At 34.2% G+C, this 23,631-nt stretch overlaps 2 protein-coding genes across 2 annotated transcripts; one reads left to right on the top strand and one right to left on the bottom strand.

Annotated features, from left to right (window-relative positions):
- The first annotated feature begins 15,761 nt into the window (after positions 1 to 15,761).
- LOC113737723 (probable disease resistance protein At5g45490) lies at positions 15,762 to 17,081 on the top strand. The gene has a single exon (XM_027264905.1). It carries the CDS (start codon positions 15,762 to 15,764, stop codon positions 17,079 to 17,081), a length of 1,320 nt encoding a protein of 439 aa, XP_027120706.1.
- Positions 17,082 to 19,359: 2,278 nt separating this feature from the next.
- On the bottom strand, positions 19,360 to 23,220 carry LOC113737722 (uncharacterized). Its single transcript, XM_072083564.1, has 2 exons — positions 23,084 to 23,220; positions 19,360 to 21,839 (listed from the first exon to the last, which is right to left on the bottom strand). The coding sequence occupies exon 2, from the start codon at positions 21,772 to 21,774 to the stop codon at positions 19,633 to 19,635; it is 2,142 nt and encodes a 713-aa protein (XP_071939665.1). The 5' UTR covers positions 21,775 to 21,839; positions 23,084 to 23,220; the 3' UTR covers positions 19,360 to 19,632.
- Positions 23,221 to 23,631: the final 411 nt, after the last annotated feature.

Genomic DNA, 23,631 nt, shown 5'->3' with positions numbered 1-23,631 from the left:
GAAATGTTGCAAGAGAGCACATCATCACCGTAATTGGGAATAAAAAGTGATCGTTTTTTGTGGTATGATCTTGGCACTGAATTTTCTGCTGGATGTTTATGGTTGGGACATCATTAATTTCTTAAGACAGTTTGCAAGTAATTTGACAGCTAAAATTTCCTCTTATCTATCATTCGGATTGGGAATTGGCAATGGTCTCAAGGTAGGCAAAGGACCACTCAGGTGGAGAGTTTGATTCAAGTTATGCCTGCTAATATAATTCCTGTGCTATCTGAACCTGATTCTCATAGATGGAACTTCCGGTGACTTTGCAACTCAGTCATCAATTCAGTTGCTAAGGGATCATTTGAAAAAGAAAAGCAAATTTGAATTAACTGCAGACAGACAACACAAACGGATAGGTTACCCAGGAAGCCGATATCCAAAGGAACAATGAAGATGTTTCGAATCCCAAAAGCTGATATACAAGTCATTGTAACTGAGAAACATACACAAAATGCATATAACCATTGACACTACGGAAATAAATTAATGCAGTGGAAGCACCAGTGTCGCAGAATGAAGATCTAATGCTTGTTATCTTTCTAGTCCCTCCATACAAGAAGACACTGAAGAAACGGCAGATGCCCATATGTTGGGAGTCCTTGCAAGTTTCTTGAACATAGCAATTTGACCCCTATTAACCATCTGTCTCAAAATCAATCACCTTGAATTATCAATACAAACTTCCATCATCATATACCATGAAGGTAGCTAATATCACACTAACTCTCAAAAATATTAAGCTTTTCAAATTTGCCATTCTTAACACCATTCCTGTCCCAAATCCATTCAAATTCCATCTTGCACAAATTTGGTTTTCCAAACAACACTGTAGCCTAAGCTGCTTCTTTGCTCTCGACTCGCTCAATTTTGCAGATAACTAGCTTAATGGAGAAGTTATTGAAATATTCCAGTTCTTTAATTCGATGATTTTCTCTTAACCGGCATTAGGAAACAATTTAGCGAGTCACAACTTAGGAAACAAATGCAGTCACAATTTAGGAAACAAATATATCGTTCCCATTTTCTTTCTTTTCCTTTCTTCACTTTTCTTAAAAAACAATCAAACAAAAAAATGATTTATTTTTTTTAAAAAAATATTTAATTTATATTAAATAAATAAATTATCGATTTCATTTTTGCAAGAATATTACTATAACAATTTTTGAATTTTACTTACAAATATTGATATATTTATCATAAATTAAATGTTTGAAAATAAAATACCCATAAAGAGCCGTTACTTTAAATAGGTAATGCGTATTTGTCTATAAACTATACTTCTTAAAATTTATTAATTGTTAATTGATCTGCAGTATTTTGTTATTCATTGGACATGTAGTACAAAGGACAAATTTGGTAAAAAATTCTAATTTCACTCCCTAAAATAATATTTTAATCATTTGGACTGAATTTGCATAGGATTAGTAACCTCAGGGGAGGTTAGTGTAATTTTTCAAACCACAAGGGAGGTCAGTGCAAATGTCAGAAACCTCAAGAGAGGTTTCTGCAATTATCCCTTTAAAATAAGCACTTGCTGTACTTGCTCATAAATGTTTAACCACCCTCCAAATCTCATAACGCATTCAATTCTTTACTTTTCTTACATTTGTCTTGTTTATTTCTAGCCTATTCCATACTCGTTCGAAATTAATTAGGACCCTTTCTTTTATTTGGATTGACCTTGATACCTACTATATATATATCCTTATACTATATAAGAACGAGTTTAGAACTAGATTTCAACCGCAGAGGTGAGGCTATTTTGGGAATGTGAGAGTGTTTGAAGAGTAATTAGAACACTGAGTACAAGTCATTATAGCTTTAATTTCACTATAATTACTCATATAACCTTTCAGACATTTAAGGTTAGGGGCAGGTTTGGTATGTTACAATGTTTGATGCCAAGTTGAGTATCAAGTACAACTGAATAAAGCTTGTATTTTGATAGAATTACATAAAAGTCCTTTTAATCATTTATTATACTAACATCCAAGCCTTCCAATTTCCTGAAACCTTTCTCATCGGTTAAGGAATTAATTGGATGTTTACATAATTGGATTTTAATTACAATTAATTAACTTAATTATTATCTGAACAATCATTATCATATTTATGTTCCCATGTTTAGCCGATACCCTTTCTTCTTTTCGGTTTCACCTCTTTGATTTTATTATGGCTATTAAATATTTGGTGGAATGCATAGCTTTTCCTTTAAATTGAGGCAAGTTCTTTGGGTTTGTCTTCTTCGATTATAGTTTTTTTTCTTATGATTGGTATATTCAAGAACTTCATATAGTTTGCCTTTTGATACTTCTAATTCCAAAAACTGACTAATTGTATTGTTTTTCTTAGTAGATCCCAGAGATTCTATCTCTGGTTAAAGTACAATTTGAGATAACGTTGTCACTTTCTAAAATAATCAGAAAAGCAATTTTGTCATCTTCTCCTCCTCAGCCAAGGTATTATCTCTTTATTTAAATCAAATAACCTTATTTCTCATGAACTTTCTCCTATTATTCTTGACTCCAGGGATCTGTTGACTACATTCCTGCAGTTATGGTTCAAGTAGTTATTTTTTCATGTAATATGATTTGGAATTCAGCTTGTGTTTATTTTAATTGGGAATTTTATGATTGTAAAATTTATTAACTTAGAATTTTGTACTTCATTGAAACTAAAAAAGAAAATTAATCATGCTACATAGTACTAAGATGTTATTTGCACTCTATTTGCTTTCCATGTGATCTCGTTCTTGTATTATACTGTTTATATAGTTTCAAATACAAAAAAATTGCTTTTTTATGCTATCTAAAAGAATTTGTGGTGAAACTTGATGAGTTTAAATGCTTTAGCTACAACACCATTTTGATTGCATTGTATTAATTTATTTACTCATAATTGTATATTGTACAATGATAAATAATGTTTCTTGATTTGATTGAAACAACTATTATCCATAGTTCAAACGAGTCAATTAAGTAGAGATGTTATATTGGATACTTATACAAGTAAATATTGGAAAATATCATTAAGCAGTTTCTACCTATAGTTTGCAATTCGAATTCATATGAGGAATTTCTTTTGATTTTAGTTACCATTTTCTACAATTTCAAATTTAGAAAATATTATTTGCACCAATTTTTTATAATCAAGATGGTTTCAATTCAGATCTTTAACAATTATGCAGATTTGAACTTATTTATGAGATTACAAAGAAATGTCTCTAGCAAAAAACACCAAATCTGAATAATTTCTACAAAACTTTGAAAAAGACCACTTAAATTTCTTATCTATCTATCATTTTTGGGCATTATTATCTCTGTAAGAAACATGTGATTAAGTCATATTATACCCACCAAATTATATAAATAGTTAGTCAAAAATAAAATTATTTTAGATTAGATTGGACGCAAAGTGATTGATGGATAAACTTGACTTGATAATTCAGGTTGAGCTTAAGTCGAGGGAGAAATCAGAAGCATTGCTTGAAGGATCTTTCACGAACATATATAGATTCGAGAGATGAAGGGTCCAATTGATACTTTAAAATGTTTTATCATCTTGGATAAGTTTTAGAAGAGACCTTTGGATACTTTTCAATTGCACTTCAAACATTCTTACATTTTCAAACTACCCTTATCTTTGCAGTTAAAATTCAAACATAACCTTTGATCACAATGGATTCTTATATAGTATAACGATAAGGATGTTTCATTGCACATTATTTTTATTGACTCACTATGTAACTTATGATTTTTCTATTAAAATCACATCATAAAATCATCATACTTCAGTTTCTATACTACAAAATATTAAACAATAATTATTAATTATCTTGAATCACAAGCACCAAATTCACGCGCGTCGCGCGGGCTGTCCCTCCCTAGTATATATATATAATCGAGTTGGCTTGCAAACTAATGAAGATCAACTCGATCTTAACTCAAGTTAAGTATTGATCGAGGTCGAGTCGAGCTACTCGCAATCAACTCGGGAGTGGCTTGACTCGTATGCAGTCCTAGAATTGATTGAAGCTTTGATGATATGATTTTTTAATTAATTATTTATTTGACTTGTATTTCTTTTTTTCAATGCTCCATTTATTTGTTAACCATTTTTTTCCTTTTTGGTATTAGGACTGCATGGTTATTATTATATTTGGATTTTAAGAATGCAAAATTTAAGGCTATACTGTAACAAGGGAAGGACGTACACAACTATACTTTGCTAAAATATTTCTTGAAATTTTCTTTTACAGTAAAATGCATAATATTGGGACAATTGTAAATGCCTCTAAGGCCTATTTTGTGTTCGTATCATCCACTTTCTTTTAAAACGGTCCTGATATTGGTTAAAAATGGTAAAGATCGTAGACTCAATATAATTTGCCTGAAATTTAACAGGACCAAATTGATTAATTTTCTAAATATCAAGGACTAAATTTGCTTCCTTGAAACGAAATTAAAAGAACCATTTTATCCACATCCTAATTGTGGAGGACCAAAATCTAATTAGTTTAATATTGAGGCGGAGGGCAAGCGCCTGAATGGAGGTAAATGGAGTTTCGAAGGGTGGTTGCCCCTCTCTTCTGCTTCTGATCCTCTGCCGATGATCTCCAAAAAAAAAAAAAAAAGTGCAATTCCTTCTTTCTAAATCCTAATTCTATATATTTTTCCATGTGAAATGCTAAGGGGCAAAAGGTCGTTTTGGATGACAATCATTTTCTTGCACAGTTGCGCGTACGTATTACACGTTTATAACTCAAAAAGAAGTCTCTGCAGTTGGTGGAGTCAGCGACCCATCTTAATGTGATAACTTATCTTTTGAAAGAACAATTAAAAAGTGAATTAAAGAATGATTAATGGTACAAATCAGTCACCACCACCCAATAAATACTGCAAGTTGTCATGTGAAAAGGTTCTTCCGTTTATTTAAATGTAATTAAAGGCAAGTGGATTGCTGCTTGAGCTTCTCAATCACATGTACTAATAATAAGCATTTAGCTGGACGTGTCTTTTGAGGTGGACATAAGGTGTAAACTATTTAACCATACCTGCTTCTTTTTTTTTTATATATCTTCAGGTTCATTTATTTAGAGTGTATTTCATAAAATTGAAATCTCAAATTTGAAGTTTGAAGTTTGAAATTTAAATCTATTAATTTATTAAATTGTAAATATTGAAATCTTAATATTTGACCTTATTCTGCATTAACTGAAATCCTACACAATTCGGACCCATTTAATTAATTAAAATGCTCTATTTTTCGTAATCAAACATATTTAAATATGTTAAAGATTTGAATATGTCAAGTAAATTTAAATATTGAATTAGGTTATCAGACAGAATTTTAATTTAAGAAGCATAAAATTGCATTCAAGTGTATATTTTTATTTATCAAACTAGTTTTTTCAGCCTCGCACGAGGATGCCCTGGGTCTGTGTTCTGCTTATTAGTAACAAACTTTATTGTGATTTCTAAAACACATTTATTGGGTATTTCAATTGCAAGGGGATACGATTCTGTCTGTTGTTTATTTACCCAATGCTAGTGGCATTGCTGAGCATATTCAATTGCATTCCACATACTGCGCTGAGAATGTGACTCGCACGGGTATACATATAACAATTAGTTCATCTATAGTCAAGTTTTATGATTATAAATTTCTAAATATCCTACACACAATTTTTCGCAAGTATACAAGTCGCAATTAAGTATAGGATATTAAGGGTCGAACCCACAGGAAAGATTTTCAATTACCGGTAATTTTCGAACTCTTTTATTATCTACACTATCATAAATATAAAAGTAATAAAAATAACACTAGAAAATTTCTAGAGGTATAGAATTTCTCACTATTCTTGCAAATGACATATTATTGATTAAATAAATATTATTATTTTGGTTAGTTATGGCGTAATTTCCTCATGTACGTGAAACCTATTGTCGTAGTGAATCAACTATACTTGTAACTAAATCATACCTACTCTCGAGGTTATGAAATTAACTACAAGTTTATTCTTTCAATAAAATTATATGAAACAAGTTACTAAAGTCACAAAGGTGTACCTCTACTCTAGTAAGTGTACTCCCTAGGTTTATCACTTCCTTGAACTAGTGTTAAATTCTAATTCTTATTGCAAACTTAACACCTTTAGATAATCACAACTAATAACCAATTAATCATGATTAAAAAAGCAAAAGTGATAAATAATTTGCTCAAAATAATATCATCGAATAATCAAACAAACATCACCAACAAGATATAGAAAGTTCATCCGTAACTCTAGGCATAAACTTTAACTAAACATAAAGAACACGATCCAAAGTTGTATTATAGCCAAACATAAAATCAAATACAAAAAAAATAGTGATAGGAGAGAAGTCACCCTTGTCACATGAGTTTTAACTCTCTATCTTTGCTCTTCAAATTTTCATCCAAATCTATCTACAAATACAAGATAGATAATCTACACTAACAACTTCTATACTATCCTAACTAATAAACTAAGGAAACTCTAGTGAAGCCTACTTTTTTTTTGGAGAGTTTCTCTAGCCTTTCAAAGTTCTGAAAATGGTTTCTAAAGGCTGCTATTTATAGAGGAATTCAAGAGGCAAATGAGTTGTTTCGAGTTGTCATTTTTTACTCTTGAAACTCCCATGAGTTGTCTCTCCAACTTTCCTCACTCTTCTTGGTCAGATACAATCAAATTTGCTTGCTAGAATTGAGTTGGAAAAGTTATGTGAAAGCAAGGCAAATTGATGAGCAAGTTGCAGAAAACAGAAGAGAATTTGCGACTTCAGGTCATGTATTGATAGCTCGCATTTTCGCTTCTATGCATTTGGCACCACTTCAATTGCTATTTTCTCAATGAGCTAGGTCTTATGCAAAACATGAGTTAGCTTTCCAATGTCTCAAAAATCATCCAATTTGGAGCTCTGTGACTAAGAAATGACCAAAATACCCTCCAATGGTCAGAGTTCTGTTTCAGTTTTCGACAATAGAGTTGCACTTTTGTATTTCAACTTTTTGACCATGACAACAACTGAACTGGATTTTGATTTCTTCATACCAAATGTAGATATACCTCTTAGCTTCAAATGGTATAAGAATCATCTCAATTCGATGTTTGTAGCTCAAGATATTGCCAAAATACAATAAGGTGTCAAACTATAAAACTTGCTTCCTTTTATTCTTGATTGCATTTCCTCTTTTGCACTTCATATTCTATTTTTATTACTTCAAACCATTATCAATCATCCAATTATCTTCTCATTTCATGCCATTTGATGATTGAATCCTTAAATCTAAAAAAACATGAAGTTTTCACCATAAAAATCCATAGAAATGCAACTTTTACCACTTAAACCATAAAATGTATATTTTTACTAGAAACTTAGTTAATTAGTTATAAAATTAAATAAAACACAGCAAAACTAACTAATAAAATATTTAAAACACGTAAAATATACATTTATCAAAATGCAATTATTCGTCCTGTGATGATGCAAGATTGCTTTCAAAATGTATATTTTTACTAGAAACTTAGTTAATTAGTTATAAAATTAAATAAAACACAGCAAAACTAACTAATAAAATATTTAAAACACGTAAAATATACATTTATCAAAATGCAATTATTCGTCCTGTGATGATGTAAGATTGCTTTCAAATTCGCTCTAGCCTATATCAAATAACACTCACAAGGCACACTTTTATTCAGCAAGCTGTAACTGTTCATGATTTAGCTATTCACAATTGTTATTAGTTGACTCGTTTTAGGGATTTGGCATTGATTATGCTAATCTAAAAAATAAGCATGACTGACTAATTTTACGTAAAAAGAAAGTTCTCTGTAGCTTGCTTTGTTTATATGAGTGGTTATAGTTTATTGTTCACGTTTAGTATGAATGAACAAAAAATTGGACTTCAATATGGAAGGTGCAGAGGCACGAAGCATTTCCCGACCCCTGCAAAACCCGATACCTTCAATTCGGGAAGTTCCATGTGACAAGTACTTGGCACACATAACGAGGCCTCCGACATACGATTGCCTCCCTCTTATCGTAGGTAGCCATCGAGCCATCAAATCGCCTACCTCCCTACCTACCCTAGTCCCCTACGATGGAGCGAGACCCAATAAAGGGATATCATTTTCCTATTATAAAAAGGAGTTCTGCCCGTCCTTTTGAGGTATGGAAAAAACATTAAGAAGCTTATATATTATTATTCCTTATCTATTACTCCCTCCGTCCTATTGAAAGTGTCATACATCTCCCAAAATATTCGTCACTTGCTAAAAATAGTAAAGACTTTTCATTCAATTTCACTCTTTTACCCTTTTGGTCTCCACAATAATCAAGTTAAGTCAGCCCTTTAAGCCCACTTGTTCCGTATTTGTGTGTTTGAAAAGTTCATATGAATATGCGCGTGGAGTGAAAAACCATAAGGAACTTGGTTGAGACCCTAACGTGCAAAGTACGCATAAGATATATGCAAACAAAACAGAAGTTTTGGCCCTACCTTCCAGTAGTTGTTCAGGGTTTTAATTTGAATTGGCACCAATACTTGAACCTATTGCATTTATGTGAAGAGCTTGGGTGAGGGACAAAACGATAAGCAACTCACCTATGCTGGAACTGTTCATATAAAGCATAGTTTTCTAAGTGCAAAAAAATTTTGGAACAAAGGGAGTAGAAGCTAACTTAAGTATCAGAGAGACAATGGGGGAAATAGCCTGGTCCTTTGTTTTGCAGGTTGTTTGGCTCCAATAGATTGGCAAGTTCACCGAACCTATACGATTTGGCGCCATCTGTGGGAATTGATGCATCTTATGGCTAGACGAGGTCTAATAGGGGGGACCAGGTACCTAAAGAACCAATAACAAGTCCTTACAATGCACATCAAACCATCCCAGAAGAGCAGTGGAGGGCAGAAGCAATAGCTAGAAAAGCCAAATTTATGGCCTCCAATCCCGGCTTTTTTTTGAAAAAAATAACCCATTATATGAAAAGGAAAGATAAAGCGGAATCTTCCAAAAAGAGATCGGAGACCCCTTCTGAGGGTGGATCGAATGATGACCATTGCAAAACGAAGAGGGATGATCTAGTGAAGCATAAGGTACTTTCTAAAGAAGCATCGGTTTTGAAGACTTTCATCCAAAACCTATTTCGTAGACGAGAGAATGAGGGCAGCACACACAGATACGCTCTTCATGGAGATTATGTGAAAGCTCCTTCTTTGATACCAAATATAAACGAGAACTCTTTCCCATCAATTTTAAATTATCCAATGTCTTTTACTGTAAGAATCAAAGACAACTTAGAGGGGAGTGAATTAGGTTGATTAGAAAACTAATCAAGTTATGGGCACTTTTTGCTCAATATGAAATTTATCCTCTTTTCTTGATGATCATACAATGAATCAATCAATGAATGAACAAAATCACTTGAGACAAGTAGAAGATATAGGCAATTTAAAGATCACACGATAACAATAAGTAAATAAGAAGGGAAGAATTGCAAACCAATTGACTACCAAACTCCTCTTGAGCTTGTCGATCAATTCAAACAAGCTTCTTCAAATTGGTGAAATACAACCAATCTTGTGTACAAAGGAAGGTTCACTTCCTCCTTGCTCCAAGTCCCACTTGATCAAGTTAGGTAGTTTTACTATCCCTCACGACAACCCTCATAGAGCTACACTATTGAAGTATTCACTCACAAATGATAAGCTTATAATGAACTTCACACCACCAAAACTACAAATCTTCCTTGGAGAGTGTTTTCTCACTAAAACTACTCTATATTTTTTGTATCTTCAGTGTGCAAAAGTTGTTTGAAGTTTCTGACCATGCTCTATTTATAGGAGACCAAGAAAGTGCTTCATTAATGTTTCCAACGGATAGAAAGTAGCTAAAGAGTCAACTAGCCGTTAGGAGTATCAGACGTCCGGTACATCCGAAGCATGCGTCCGACAGCAGGCAGTGAGTTTGAAAAATCTTCTTCAATTCTACCAGACATTCGGTATTGTCTTTGTGAGCGTCCAACAGCTTTCGTCGAGTTTGAGGGATCCTATCGGACGTCCGGTACTTCCGTCCGATAGCAGATAAAGAGTTTGAAGGATTCTAGTATCCGATCGAGGTCAGTAAGCTAGGGGGAATGTTTTATTTCCTTCGGACGTCTGGTGATGGAGTTCTTCATGCGTCCAAAGTTGCGCAATGATTATCGGACGTCCGATCCTGTCTTCACAAACATCCGACAGCTTTCAGCAACTTTTGTTTCTTTCAATTGCACTTGATCTTTGAATCTGATTTGCTTCATAACTGAAAGAATATCTTGAAGAGATATTAGTATCATCCATTTGTTTTGTAAATATCAAAAGTTAGGGACTAAGATCAACATCTACCATGATGAAAAGGGGGACCCGAAGGACCACATTCACACATTTTTGTCGGCATTTAGATTGTACGGCATTTTTGATGTGATTATGTGCCTAACTTTTCCTCATTTCTTACAAGGCAACGCTTGGAAAAGGTTTTGGAAGTTGGAACCGAAGAGCATTTCATCTCTTGAGGAATTGATAGAGAAATTTATTCATCGATTTGTCTTGTCCAAACCTATCACTAAGACCTCAGCATGCTTGATGAACATCAAACAACAAAATGATGAGTCACTTGATCGTACTTGTCTAAGTTTATTAAAAAAAAAATTCAAATTCCCGATCCAATCGAGAAGGTAACTATGGCTGCATTCATTCACGGACTCCGACCAGGGCCTTTAATATGGATCTCCATCAAAATTATTCAGCCTCTTTGGATGAGCTCTGGGAGCGAACTGATAGGTTTGTCTAGGGTGAAGATTCCAATAGGCTAAAAAGGGAGATATAAGGGCCTCTGTCAGCTGCAGATTGACGAGAGAGACCCAGACGAGGAAATTGGAGATTAGTGCTTAAGGAGGGAGCAGTCGAGAAGGGCAGAGCGTTTTTGACGGGATCTCCAAAGGCAAGCCACCCCTTCAAGACAAAGACTTGACTCTCCTATCCGCTACCTGTTCTCATATTTTATCCATTATGGAATAGCAAAACTTGGGTCATCCTGCGCCAAAGATGACAGGAAAAATACAGAAGCGAAATGCCAATGTATATTGCACTTACCACCGCGATATTGGTCATGAAACTAAACACTGGAATGATCTCAAGAAAGTGATTGAAAGATTGCTAAAACAAGGTTATTTGGATAGTCTATAAGGAATGACAAGAAGCATGACTCCCAAGGCGATAGAAGAAGTGATGGTCAGTTTGAGTGATGGGATGGTTTCCAAGATGACCGATGAGATTATCGAGATATAGATCAGTAACATTAGGATCATTGTGATGGCCGAGCATCTTGGGATCTGATAGGCTTTAAAGATAAGTGTAAGTTTAATTCAAAATACACCTGTTTCACTGCAAGTATATAGGTGAAATAGTAGTTTAGGGCATATATCGAGTTGAACCCATGAGAAGCAACTAATACAAGTACTAAGACCTTACTTACTCTCTTCTTTAGACTAATTATCAATAAAAGCAAGAGAAATCATAATTACTACTATCTAACTAATCTAACTAGCTAGATAAGTTGCAAGAAAACAATGGAGAATTGTTACTAAATACTTGAGTGTAGGGAAGTAAAGTCCACTTATGGTACAAAAGATACAAATGAATAGATTTACCCCTTTGTTACTACTATTGTTTAACTAGGAATTCATTTCCATATTTACCAAAACTTATTCTCACGATGTAGTGGTTTAGAATAGTCTAGTTTTTCCTATTCTCATGGTGAATAACTAGATCTACTTTCTAGTTCTTCATGAAATGCAAAGGTAATCCACTTAAGAGCACCTTTATTCTCATGAGTCTACTTCTTGATAAGTGTGTATTTTGAGTATTTTAAGTGTGTTTTCTTTTTTAGTTTTGGAGTGTTTTAATTATTTTTATAACTAATTAACTAGTTTTCTTGTGAAAATATACATTTTGTGATTTAACTATCAAAAGTTGCATTTCTATGGATTTTAATAGTAAAAACTTCATGTTTTTATAGGTTTAAGGATTCAATCATCAAATGGCATGAATTGAGAAGATATTTGGATGATTGATGATGGTTTGAAGTGATTAAAAGAGAATACGAAGTGCAAAAGATGAAATGCAACTTAGTGTACAAGATGGACGTTTTACAGCTTTGACACCTTGTGGTATTTCAGCTATATGAATATGATTGAGGCTATTCTTATACCATTTTGGAGCTAAGAGATAGATCTATATTTGATATGAAGACATCGAAGTCCATTCAATCATTTTCATTGTCAAAATGTCAAAATACAAAAGTGTAATTTTGTTGTCTAAAGTTGAAATTGGGGATTGACCAATAGAAGGTATTTTGGTCATTTTTCAGCCCACAAAGATCCAAATTGGATGATTCTTGATGCATTAGAAAGCTAACTCAAAGGAATATAATTTTATATTTTGTACAAGAACTAGTTCAGCCTCTATCATCAAGAAAATGTCAATTAAATTTGGAGAAAAGATAAAGCAAAGAGAAGACTTGACCAGAGATGAGCAAATCTGCAAAAGAGCAAAACATGGATACAATACATGACCTCAGATTGCATTTTCGAGGTCATGTATTCGTGTTTTGCTGCTGCAACTTGTGTTCTATTCACACAACCTTTTTGACCACTTTTTCTGCAAAGATTCCAGCTGGAAATAAGCAGATGAGCATGGAAACTTTGAGAAACAACCTTTGAGAGATTCAAGAAGCAATTTTGCCAACTAGAAACAACTCATCTTTAGCTTGAATCTCTCTATAAATAGAGGCCTTTGGGGAACATTTTCATAACTTTGGAAGGCTAGAGAAACTCCACAAAAATGTAGTATTCACTAGAATTTTTCTAGTTCATTAGTTAGGATAGATTAGTATAGTTAGTATAGCTTATCCTTCTTGTACTTGTAGCTAAACTTGGATGAAGATTGAGGAGCAAGATAGAGAGTTTGATCTCATGTGACAAGGGTGATATCTCTTCCACTACTTTCTCTCCTATATTTGATTTCATGTTTAGTTATTATACAAGTTTGGATTTGTATTTAATTATGTGTTTCTAAAGTTTATGTCTTAATTTTGGTTGAACTTTCTATGATTGTTTGGTCTTAACTTCTCGACTAATTTGATGCTATTATCTTGATTGAGCTATTTAGCACTTTTGTTCTTGTAATCATGATTAACTGGCCATTGATTATGATCATCTAAAGATGTTAGATTTGCAATGAAAATTGGGATTTAACACTAGTTCAAGAAGTGCTAAATCTAGGAGTACACTCACGAGATTAGAGATACATCTTTGTGGCTTTAATGATTTATTTTATATAATTTTATAGAGAAAATGAACTCGTAGTTAATTTCATACTTGTGAGAGTAGGTATGGATTAGTTGCAAATATAGTTGATTCACTATGAAAGTAGTTTTCACATATATGAGGAAATTATGCCATAACTAACAGAAATAGTAGTGTTTAATGATCCAAAAGTTTCACTTGCAAAAAATCGACTCATATATATGATATAAAAAATACTGGCGTAGGCGTAGCTGCTAGTAAGACTAAATATGATATTTCAAATGGTAAAGTTACCCATAATGGCACATGGAAGTTGCGGACGTTAAATGATGATAAAAAAATTCTTCGAGGTGCAAACTGATACTTATCCCTAATGATAGGGGTTTACTATAAATAACTCTTTTTCTTCTGTACATTGAGAGCCATCACGGTTGGGCACACTATTAATTTAGATTACTATCACGGTTTGATGAGCAAATATACAAAACTAAATCTAAATTTTAAATTCAAATTTAGATTAATTTTTATGACACATACATATGTTGTCATGCATAACAATGATATAGTGTATGAAAAATTAAATTTTAAAAAGGGAAAAATACAACTTTAATCTCCAATATTTTGCCCCTATGCAATGTTGTCCTGAAAGTTTTGACGAAAGCAAATTTGGTCCTCAATATTTAACCATATATAGTTTTGGCCCTTAAAATTTTAGCAAGACTGCCCCCAAATGTATTCAATTTAAAGCAAATTTCGGACGATTGAAAATTTTTTTCCAATTACTGATAGAATTTAGTCACATCTAATAATATGTTTGTCAAATTAAAATTCAAAACGAAGAAGCTAAATATTATTTAACTTTAAACAATAAAATTCAGAACTAATAACTTGTATGGTAACTAATTAAGTAGTAAAAAAAGAAAATTTAATTAAATCTAGTAAAAGGATCAAGTTTATTAATACATAATTCATTTTGTTTCTCTATTCCCACTATCCCAAGCTTCGTAATTGAACTATTCATATAGATTAACAAATATATATTTTTTAGCTAATTAGTTACTAATGTGCAATCATGTAAGTTGTTCTTATTGTTCAAAAGTATTTTTCATATATATTTTTCTATTCACTAGTTTTCTTCTTTTTAAAGTTTAATTAAACAAACATCTAATCACAAGCGACGGATTCCATCAATATTTGGAAAATATCAATCATTAGTCTCAAATCTGCTTCCAATTAATAGATAGAGGACTAAATTTGCTCCTTCCAAAAATTTAGGGACTAAAACTATACAGGTGTTGAACGTTGAGGACCGAATTTGCTTTTGTTAAAATTTTAAGAACTAATTCATAAGGGCTAAAGATTAAGGACTAAAATTGCAATTGTCCCCTTAAAAAAACAATTTCTTTTAATTGGAAAAATAACTTTCACTTTCACTCTTTTTGACCAACCAAAAAAAGAAGACTTTTCACTTGTTTGAGCCTTCTTCCTTCCATCTAGGCATATCAGTGGATTGGATCTTACAAAGATTCAATCTAGACCCGGTGTAGTTGAGTAAGGTTTGGATTTAATTTCTCTAACCTGGACCTTACTCAGACCCATGTATATATAATTAAATTATATATATATATATATAGGTAAATCATTTATTCACTGACAGTATATATACCAGTGGGTCTAGATGCATGTCGCGTATATTTAAATTCAAATTTAAATGATATGACATTCATCCAACACTAACAGTGTAAAAAAGATTAATTATATATATATACTAGTAAATTTATAAAATATTCTAACATTCTATGGTCATTGAATCGAATACGTTAAGATTTCATGATTGAATTGAATACAGTAAGTTGTCATTGTAATTAGTACAAACTTTTTTAGAAAAAGGAGAAAAAATAAAGACAAATAAATAAAAGATTGGCTATAGACATAGTTGAAGTTTTAAAAATAAATAAAAGCAATCAATAATAGTTATTTTTTCAAGTTCATAATATTACATTTAATTTCTTAAACATTAATTTTATTATTTGAAAATAAAAATTGGATGGTGTGTGTATATATATATATATAATTTTTGAAATCTATGTATTTTTTATTTTAGTATATTTAGAAAAATACAATGGATATCCATCCATTGGATATCCCAATCCAAAAGGATCTGGATTTGAACTTGCTTTTTTCAGACCCATAAGGGTCTGAATTTAGATATGGATCTAGCAAAATTTAATGGGTTTGAATCTGAAATAAAGAATCCAATCATTGCTCCGTCTTGCGTTCATTCCATCTGCCGGTTCTCTTCCAGTTTTAGTATTGGTTCTGACTCACGAGAGTGAATTGGAAAAAAAAATGGGATCGGTGGATTTCGGAGAAGTAACCCATTATCTCTTGACTAAGTTCTCTGCCCTTCTTGTCGAAGCAGGAACAGATAAAGATCTCAGCAGACTTTCTTGCATCTCTCGCTTCCGAAGTGCAGAGACCCTCATCAAATCCAAGTACGCCAACGCTATCAATACTTGCAAAATAACCACCCGTGCTAATTCTTGTACGGATCTTGACATCCGGGAGTTGCTCTATGACCTCATTTCTGCACTCTCAGAGTGCCGCGCTTTCGCCCAACAGCATCGCGGGGCCGGGGCCGGAGCCGCGGCCGGGGGGCACAAGAAGGGTTTCTTGCGATTCAAGCATTTGTGGTTCATTAGTCGCACGAATCGAAAGCTGGATGACCTAGACAAGAGGCTCAAACAAATTTTCAGTGGAGAGATTTCAACTGGGGCAGATCCCGCCTCGATTGCTGGTAATAATGAGGACGACGACGATGATGCTTATGATGATGAAGAAGCAGACTTTTCAGCGGGGTTTGTAGGATTGGATCCAGCAGCGGAAACAGTCCAGAAATTTATAGTTGAGGGATGTGAAGATGATACTAATACTATACTGAAGGGGTTTGGAATTGTGGGGTTTGGGGGATCAGGGAAAACCACGCTTGCCCGGAAGGTTTTCTTGAATTTGAAAAATATGTTCTGGCCAAGGATTTGGGTTTCTTTGTCTGGGACCCTTTGTGATGCGGCGGTGAGCGTGGACTTGAGAGTGAAGATTTTAAGGAAAATGCTGGAGCAGGCTGGTGGTGATGTCTCAGAATTGTCGACTAATGTTGGCGATATTCCCAATCTCACTGAGAAGCTTTACCGTCTGTTGACAGGCAAGAGGTATCTTATTGTGCTGGATGAGGTCTGGCATGTTAATGGTTGGTATGGGGATTTATGCTCTGAGCAGCCAAAAGGCGATGCATCATTCGGGGACTGCATATCTCATGCCTTGCCCAAAGATAGTGGTGGGAGAATCATTGTCACAACTAGGCGAAAGAATGTTGCAACACAGATGGTAGGTGAGGAGAACTTGAAGCGAATTGATACTCTGCTGGGCAAAGAGATTGGCTGGTCAGTGTTTTCTGAAGCTGTACGTGAAGATGGAAGAGTTGATGTGAATAACAACACTCTGTTGAAGATGGAGGAGATAATAAAAAAAAATTGTGCTGGCCATCCCTTATTTGCCAGGACTTTAGCAACGATAATTCCAGAACAAATCCATGTAGAGGAGCGGGAGGACAGGGAGAATGAGGATTTGATCGAGTTTCTAGAGGCCCTGCTCAGAGATTCTAGTCCATAATCCCCTTCTCTCCACTTCTTAAATCCCATCTCTCCATTGTTGGGGAAAAAAAATGATGTCAATGGCGCTATTTACTTTGTTTCTGAAGGTTCTGATGGCACTTGATCTTATGATATGGTTCTGGTTGTAATTTCTGAGATGCTGGCATTGTTGTAATGTGGGATCTGAGTTCTCACTTATTATCTATCTTGACTTGGAGGGTCTAGATTTTCTCTTTAAGCAGTGAAAATTTTGTGCTTTTTCTGTCTTTGTTTGCTTGATACCAAAAAAAAAAAAAGGCCTTTAATATGGTTAATAAGTACTCTACGATCGATGCTGGAGGATAAATCTTGCTGGAATACTTGTGCTCAGAGTCTAGAAAAGTTTTGGTTAAAATATCAATCCCACTCGATAAGCCATCGTATGTATGTATGTATTTGGTCGACTTTCAGCGTGTCGACCAAACCAAGGAAATTGCTTCCAAACCAAGAATATAAAAAAATGAAGAATATAAAAGTTGCTTCCAAACCAAGGGAATTGCAGGCACGCTTCATTCTCGGAATTTGGAAGGCCTAAAGTTTGTTACCAGATATGTGGGTAAAGTTTAGAGGCCAAACCAAGGTTTTTTGTTTTGTGTCACCAATAACAAGGGCTTAAACATTTTAATTTTCTGTATGGGGCTTTGATTCGAGTGCTTGCTTTGGATTTGTCTTTCCTTCTTCTTTTCACTCCACATCAACAAAGTAGGGCAATTTATATGGGTGATTTTGTGAGTATAAAACAAAACATCCAAATCATTCACTTTGTATAGAAGTATTGGGTAACAGGAAAACAATGGAATGAACCAAAACCAAGATTATTCCTTTGACTAGAGGTGTGTATATTATTAATCCAATTTTATTTTATTTTGTATTTTTGTTATTACTTTATTTTATTTAAGGCAGTTTAGTTTAAGTTCTCAAACCCCCACCCCCCCCCCCCCTTCCTCTTATTGATAGTTACTGCAAAGAAATAAATCAATTAATTCCTGTTAAAATGACTCTACTCGTCATTGCACACAAAAGCAAAATTTTCTTCGTGTAGGTATTTTTATTTTTGGTAAATTCAAGGGAAAATAACCTGTTTCATCCCTCACATTTCATAAAAATATTTTTTTTGTCCCTCACATTTAAAACGAAACAAATTGGTCCTTCACATTTAAAAACCGAAACTTTTACATCCTAGAAATAAACTCTCAATTGTGAATCAAACCATCTAACAATCCAGTTACAAATTTTAGGGGTAGAATTGGTAGATCACTCGCAAAACATATTTCCAACAAATAAATTAAAATAATTAAAAAATCTTAATTAAAACCCATTTGTTTCTTCAAAAGAACAAAATTGTGCTAAAGCTCTCAAGCACTAAACCCTTAGTGCAACAAAACTGAAGAATTTGTCTAAGGGTTTAGTGCTTGAGAGCTTTAGCACAAAAGCAAAATTTTCTTCGTGTAGGTACTTTTATTTTTGGTAAATTCGATGCCCATCACCTTATCTAAAACATCATGCTACGATAAATCCTATTCTTTAGCTTATGGGCATTTTAGACTGTGACTATAGATAGTGTTTTAAATAAATTTTATTTTTCTAAAATAGGAAAAAGATATACCATCCAATTACTAGACCCTAAATTCAAAAAGTTTATTTGATGAGGTGACACAATTATTGTTGTTATATTTCTCTTTTGCCAACAAACTTGACGAGAACACATCCACATGTTTACCGATATATTACTTGTAACACGCTAAGCTAGTTTCTCATAGCTGACTCAGACACGGAGGTTGAGTTGATAATTAATCATGCACAACTACTATAATTGTCTTATAAAGCTTTTAACGAGTCAAATAGTGTCGAATTGAGCTCAAAATTGAGGTTGAAAATGATTTAATTCTAATTTTTTTTAAAACTAATACATAATCTAGAATAATTATAATTATATTGGTATTGTTTAGAGAATAAATAATACTAATTTATGGATAATTACTTTGTTAAGGGGAAATACAGGTGTATATAGCCATATTTGGTAATATATATAGCCGTATCAAACGTTGTTTTGAATTCAATGAATTTTTAGGAACTACGTACTCTTAAATATTTTGAAAATATCATTTTTTTTTTGGCAAATATCGTGTTTTGAAAATGTCGCTACCGTGTATATGGACCTCTTAACTTTTAGTGGTCATGCAACTTTTTGTCTTTTCCCTATGAAACTCTTTGGTACCTTCAAAAGGAAAGGGAATGGTAGACTCTGACAGGCAATGGAACACATAACAATTGTTATCTGTATATATGCTTTAGAAATGTTCATACTTGCTAAGTTTCAATAGTGCCATAATGTCAAACAAGATGAATCTACAAGACAGCTTTCGATGAGTAAAGAAAAATTAGCATGACTTATCATGCTGAAATGAAAATTTTTTGCCACAAGGACAATCACTCACCAAGCCAGGGAAGTAATCCTGGCTGAAGAACTCTTTATCTGATTCCACAGTCAAGAAGAAAATTCTTATTCGGCCTTTACTTGATTATAATCCCTACTTTCCCACGATCAATTTTGCTCTTGCATGCCCAGCCTCAATCCGAAATTGGTCTCCTAATCCAAAATGAGCCATCAGTATCCAGACGAAAGTAATCAGCTCACCCCCTTTACTGAGCTCCTGAGCGTGAGCATATGGTCGGCAGTGACTGGCAGCATAGGACAACAGTTCCACCCACACTTTGCTCATTATCTCCCACCTTTGATCATCCTCCAAGTTTCTCAAATCCTTTGCGAGCCTACAGGCATCAAACAGCACTGATTTGCTTCTGTCACCCTTCACATAAATGGGTTCAACATCTGTATTTACATTAAGTAGCTTTTCACAAGCAACTCTTTGTCGGGTTGCTGAACTTGATCCTCTTGCAGGGAATGTATTCTTGGCTATGCGGTAGATGTTCAATTTTGAGCAGATATCCAAGGCTGTTGAGATTGGTGGCCTTAATTCTGTCTTCCACCTGCTGAAAAACTTCTTAGCTTCTTCACACGTGTCCTGAAATCGAATCTGTCCAATGCCAGCAACTGCAGACATCATTGTAGGCCGCATAACCAAGAGATACAACATATAATCAGATATAAGCTTGCAATATTCACGATTGGAATTTTTATCACCAGGGCTTGTGGAATAGCATAGCTCAGTGGCAATATGCCACAGCAACACGCTTTCATCATAATCAACTTCCTCACTTACACTTGATGACATGGTCTCAGATCTATAGCCAATGTAATCTGACAGAGCACTTTTACCTCTTGCCGAGTATATTTCTTTAGCAACTTTATTGGTTTTTGCTTTGTAAGCTTTACCCTTGAGCTCGTGAAAGATAAATTCTTTCAAATTATCTTTAATGACAGAATCCTTTTTGTATTTCATTTCATCAAGAACAGCCTTGAGTCCAACGGTTTCAGCTGCAATATCCAACCATCTCCACCGCTGATTCAGGCAAAAATTGATCAAGTTATGCTGCGAGATTGTATTAGACCACCTTCGATCAGATGACAGCTTGTCACGGACCGCAGATACAATTCGTTTAACTCTGCGATTCTTAAGCACAACTACAGTCCAGTCAGAGAAAATGACCTTAATCAAAGCCACAAGATCCAAGCCAACAGCACCATAAAGCAAAATGTAGGTGACAGCAACATCAAAATGGTTGATCTCAGGACTATGATGTGATGCAAATTCCACAAAAGAAAGCACTATAAGTACAGAGCAGATGAAACGGAAAACATAACCTATGTTACTGTGTACCACAGCCATCTTAGTGTAGAGAGAATCATACATGAAATTGAGCTCCACCTCCATCACTCTGAAAGCATCATGGGCAGACCTTCGGGAGAAGAAGTTTCGGCTTTTATTACGCTCATGGAAGCTAAACATATGGTCAACAATCAGCCCCCTAAAAGTGGTGAAGAATTCATACCCCGTCTGCACAACATCTAGGTGAGGATTTTGTTCAGTAGTCCAATCTGTTTCCTCTCGAATTTCAGAAATCTGAGAGCCTCTCTCAGGTTCGTTCTCTATTTTTATCTTAATCGGAACATCAGCAGCTTTCCTAGATGAGTACTCCTCCATAAGCTGAACATAATTTGGTCCAGCATCTGGCATTGGAAGCATAGAAGCCTTGAAATTACCCAAGCAACCTAAATATAGAGCACGAGTTCGCTCAGCATATTTAATAGCTCCAGCGAAAAACAAGAGTATTGTGGGAACTGAGAGTACAGGATGGATGGACTGGGCAAAGACGTAAGCAACAGCAACAAGCTGAATGACAAGCCCAAGCAGATGCCGGATCCACAACTCATTATCTTCAAGGGAGAAAGCAGTGATGTTATCAGGGCCACCAAGATGTAGCAATAAAAATGGAGCCCAAAATGCCGCAAGCTCTTCATTTATTCGGATTTTATCAGGATTGTCATTCCTTTGGCCCCTAGAGATGAGTCCAACAGCAAAAGCAGCAAGCCAATCGGCAAGCAGATAAACAGACCATATTATGGCATTCACTATTCTGTTTCCTGTTCGTTTTCGAAATGTTGCTAAGGATATTAACGCCATTTGGAAGAAAAGACTAATAAGGACTGCAGCACGAAGATTCCAGTCATCCCATAGCCTCTTTACCGTGTCAGAGATGAGGGAGGCCATGTATTCTTTTTGCTTCTTTCCCTTCTTTATTCTCTAATAAAATCAGTCCAGATAGCCTAGAGAAACTGGAGGGAAGTCAAGACAAATTTCAACTTGAAATTAAATGCCAATTTGAGATTTCTGAAAAAAAAAATGCATGCATTTCTCTAAATTAATTGTATCTTGTAGAGCTCGAAGAACAAACAAACAGGAACTTCGGTTGTTAGATGTTACTGTTACAAGTGAAAATTTTTGAATACCCTCCACATCTACAATAAGAACACTATTACCAGTTTCTGCAAGCACTTAGTCTAGCATGAAGCCAGTCCTCAGTATGTCTGGCAAATGGAAGTGTTTTAAGAAACCTTGAGGACTTCAAAATAACTATCGATTATTTCTAGAGGATATTTGCAGAAAATATTAATTTATATTAGTCAAGCAATTTAGCTATTTGTACCTTGCAGAATTTCCATCTTGTTACACAACATGATAACCACAGTCTCTCAGGCACTCCGTCATTTGGATTTCTAGTTCAATTAAAATGGCACTACAACAGGTTAATTTCAATGGTTAAATCTCACGCCAATAGTTGTTGTTTATAAGGCTGGGCAACATCATAAGCCCTGAAACCAATCCGACTTTTTGAACTTCCTATGGCTTTTGAGGATGCTGCAAATTGAACACTTCTTGGGCTTAAACCTTATATTTAAATGTTTTATTATGTTTTTCATTGCTAGAACATCATTGTTTGAGTATCAGAGTGCAATTACTATCATCAAAGGAGCAGGTCATAAAACTTAAAAAACTATTGTCACCCCGATTAATCTCCCAATTCTCAAGCTAGCTTTTCAAGAGGTAATACTAAAGCTAAGCCCTTTTTGCAAGTTTAAACACCAGAGTTCAAGACTACCTCCTACCAAAAAAAGAGAAGAAAAGAAAAGAAAAACGCACAAGCTTTGCAAGAATAATACTACCTCCCAAGAACCTTTCTTCCATAATCCAACTTCTTGGAAGCTAGAGCATGCATACACACTAACTGCTTGTGTTTGTGTGTGTGACTGAATGTGTGAGAACTCAGATCTGAAAATCCTGAAGAGAAGTCTTCTATGCATACTCAGAATGCACATATTATTGCTCAATCAATTCCGAACATATAATCAATTAGCAAGAAATCACACTGTCAAATATGTTACTGCCTGAATTACAGCTGATTCTTCTAGACAAGGTAAATGAAAGATCTTACAAGAATGTTCAAACAAAACTGTAACGATCACAAACAAGTAAACATGGTAATCAAGACCCATAACATGAAAATGAACCCATTATTTACCTGAGCTGAGTTTTGCAATTCTTCCTTCGTCTTCTTTGTAGTATCCATTGACTTGAAGAGTAAAGTCATCATTGCACTGTGATTGTGTACTTCATTACTGGGACCGCTCCATACGTCCTGCATATATCAATCGCGCAATTTCACACCCAACAGGTTCGTTTTCATTTTTTTTTTGTTTTTTAGCCTCATTTTAAACTTTACTGAAAATGTAAAATCTCATTTCTTTTTGTAATTCACATTTTTTAGCTCCTATTTTTGGGTTAGGAGAAAAAAATGCTCTTAATCTTTTAAAGATAAAATAATAAAATGCTTTTTATGTTTTAGGACTAAAGTGTTTTGTTTCATAGTACCATTTCAAAAATAAAAAAGGACAAAAGTTTGACTAGACAACATAATGGATTTGGATCCTCTAAATGGGTCCTCTCTCTATTTCTTATAATACACGTCTTAATTTATGACACATGTTTTATTTATTAGAAGCAAACAAGATCGTTTTAAGTTTGATTAATTTTAACTCTTACTGATAAATAATTACACATGTTATGCAT

This window comes from Coffea arabica, chromosome 3e (assembly GCF_036785885.1).
Source record: "Coffea arabica cultivar ET-39 chromosome 3e, Coffea Arabica ET-39 HiFi, whole genome shotgun sequence".
Lineage (NCBI taxonomy): Eukaryota > Viridiplantae > Streptophyta > Magnoliopsida > Gentianales > Rubiaceae > Coffea > Coffea arabica.
The sequence above is the reverse complement of the archived record's forward strand: the minus strand, read 5'-3'. Positions and strand labels throughout refer to the sequence as shown.

Excerpts from the sequence above, each read along its gene's own strand:
- LOC113737723 (XM_027264905.1), top strand. The coding sequence starts at position 15,762 with ATGGGATCGGTGGATTTCGGAGAAGTAACCCATTATCTCTTGACTAAG.
- LOC113737722 (XM_072083564.1), bottom strand. The coding sequence starts at position 21,774 with ATGGCCTCCCTCATCTCTGACACGGTAAAGAGGCTATGGGATGACTGG.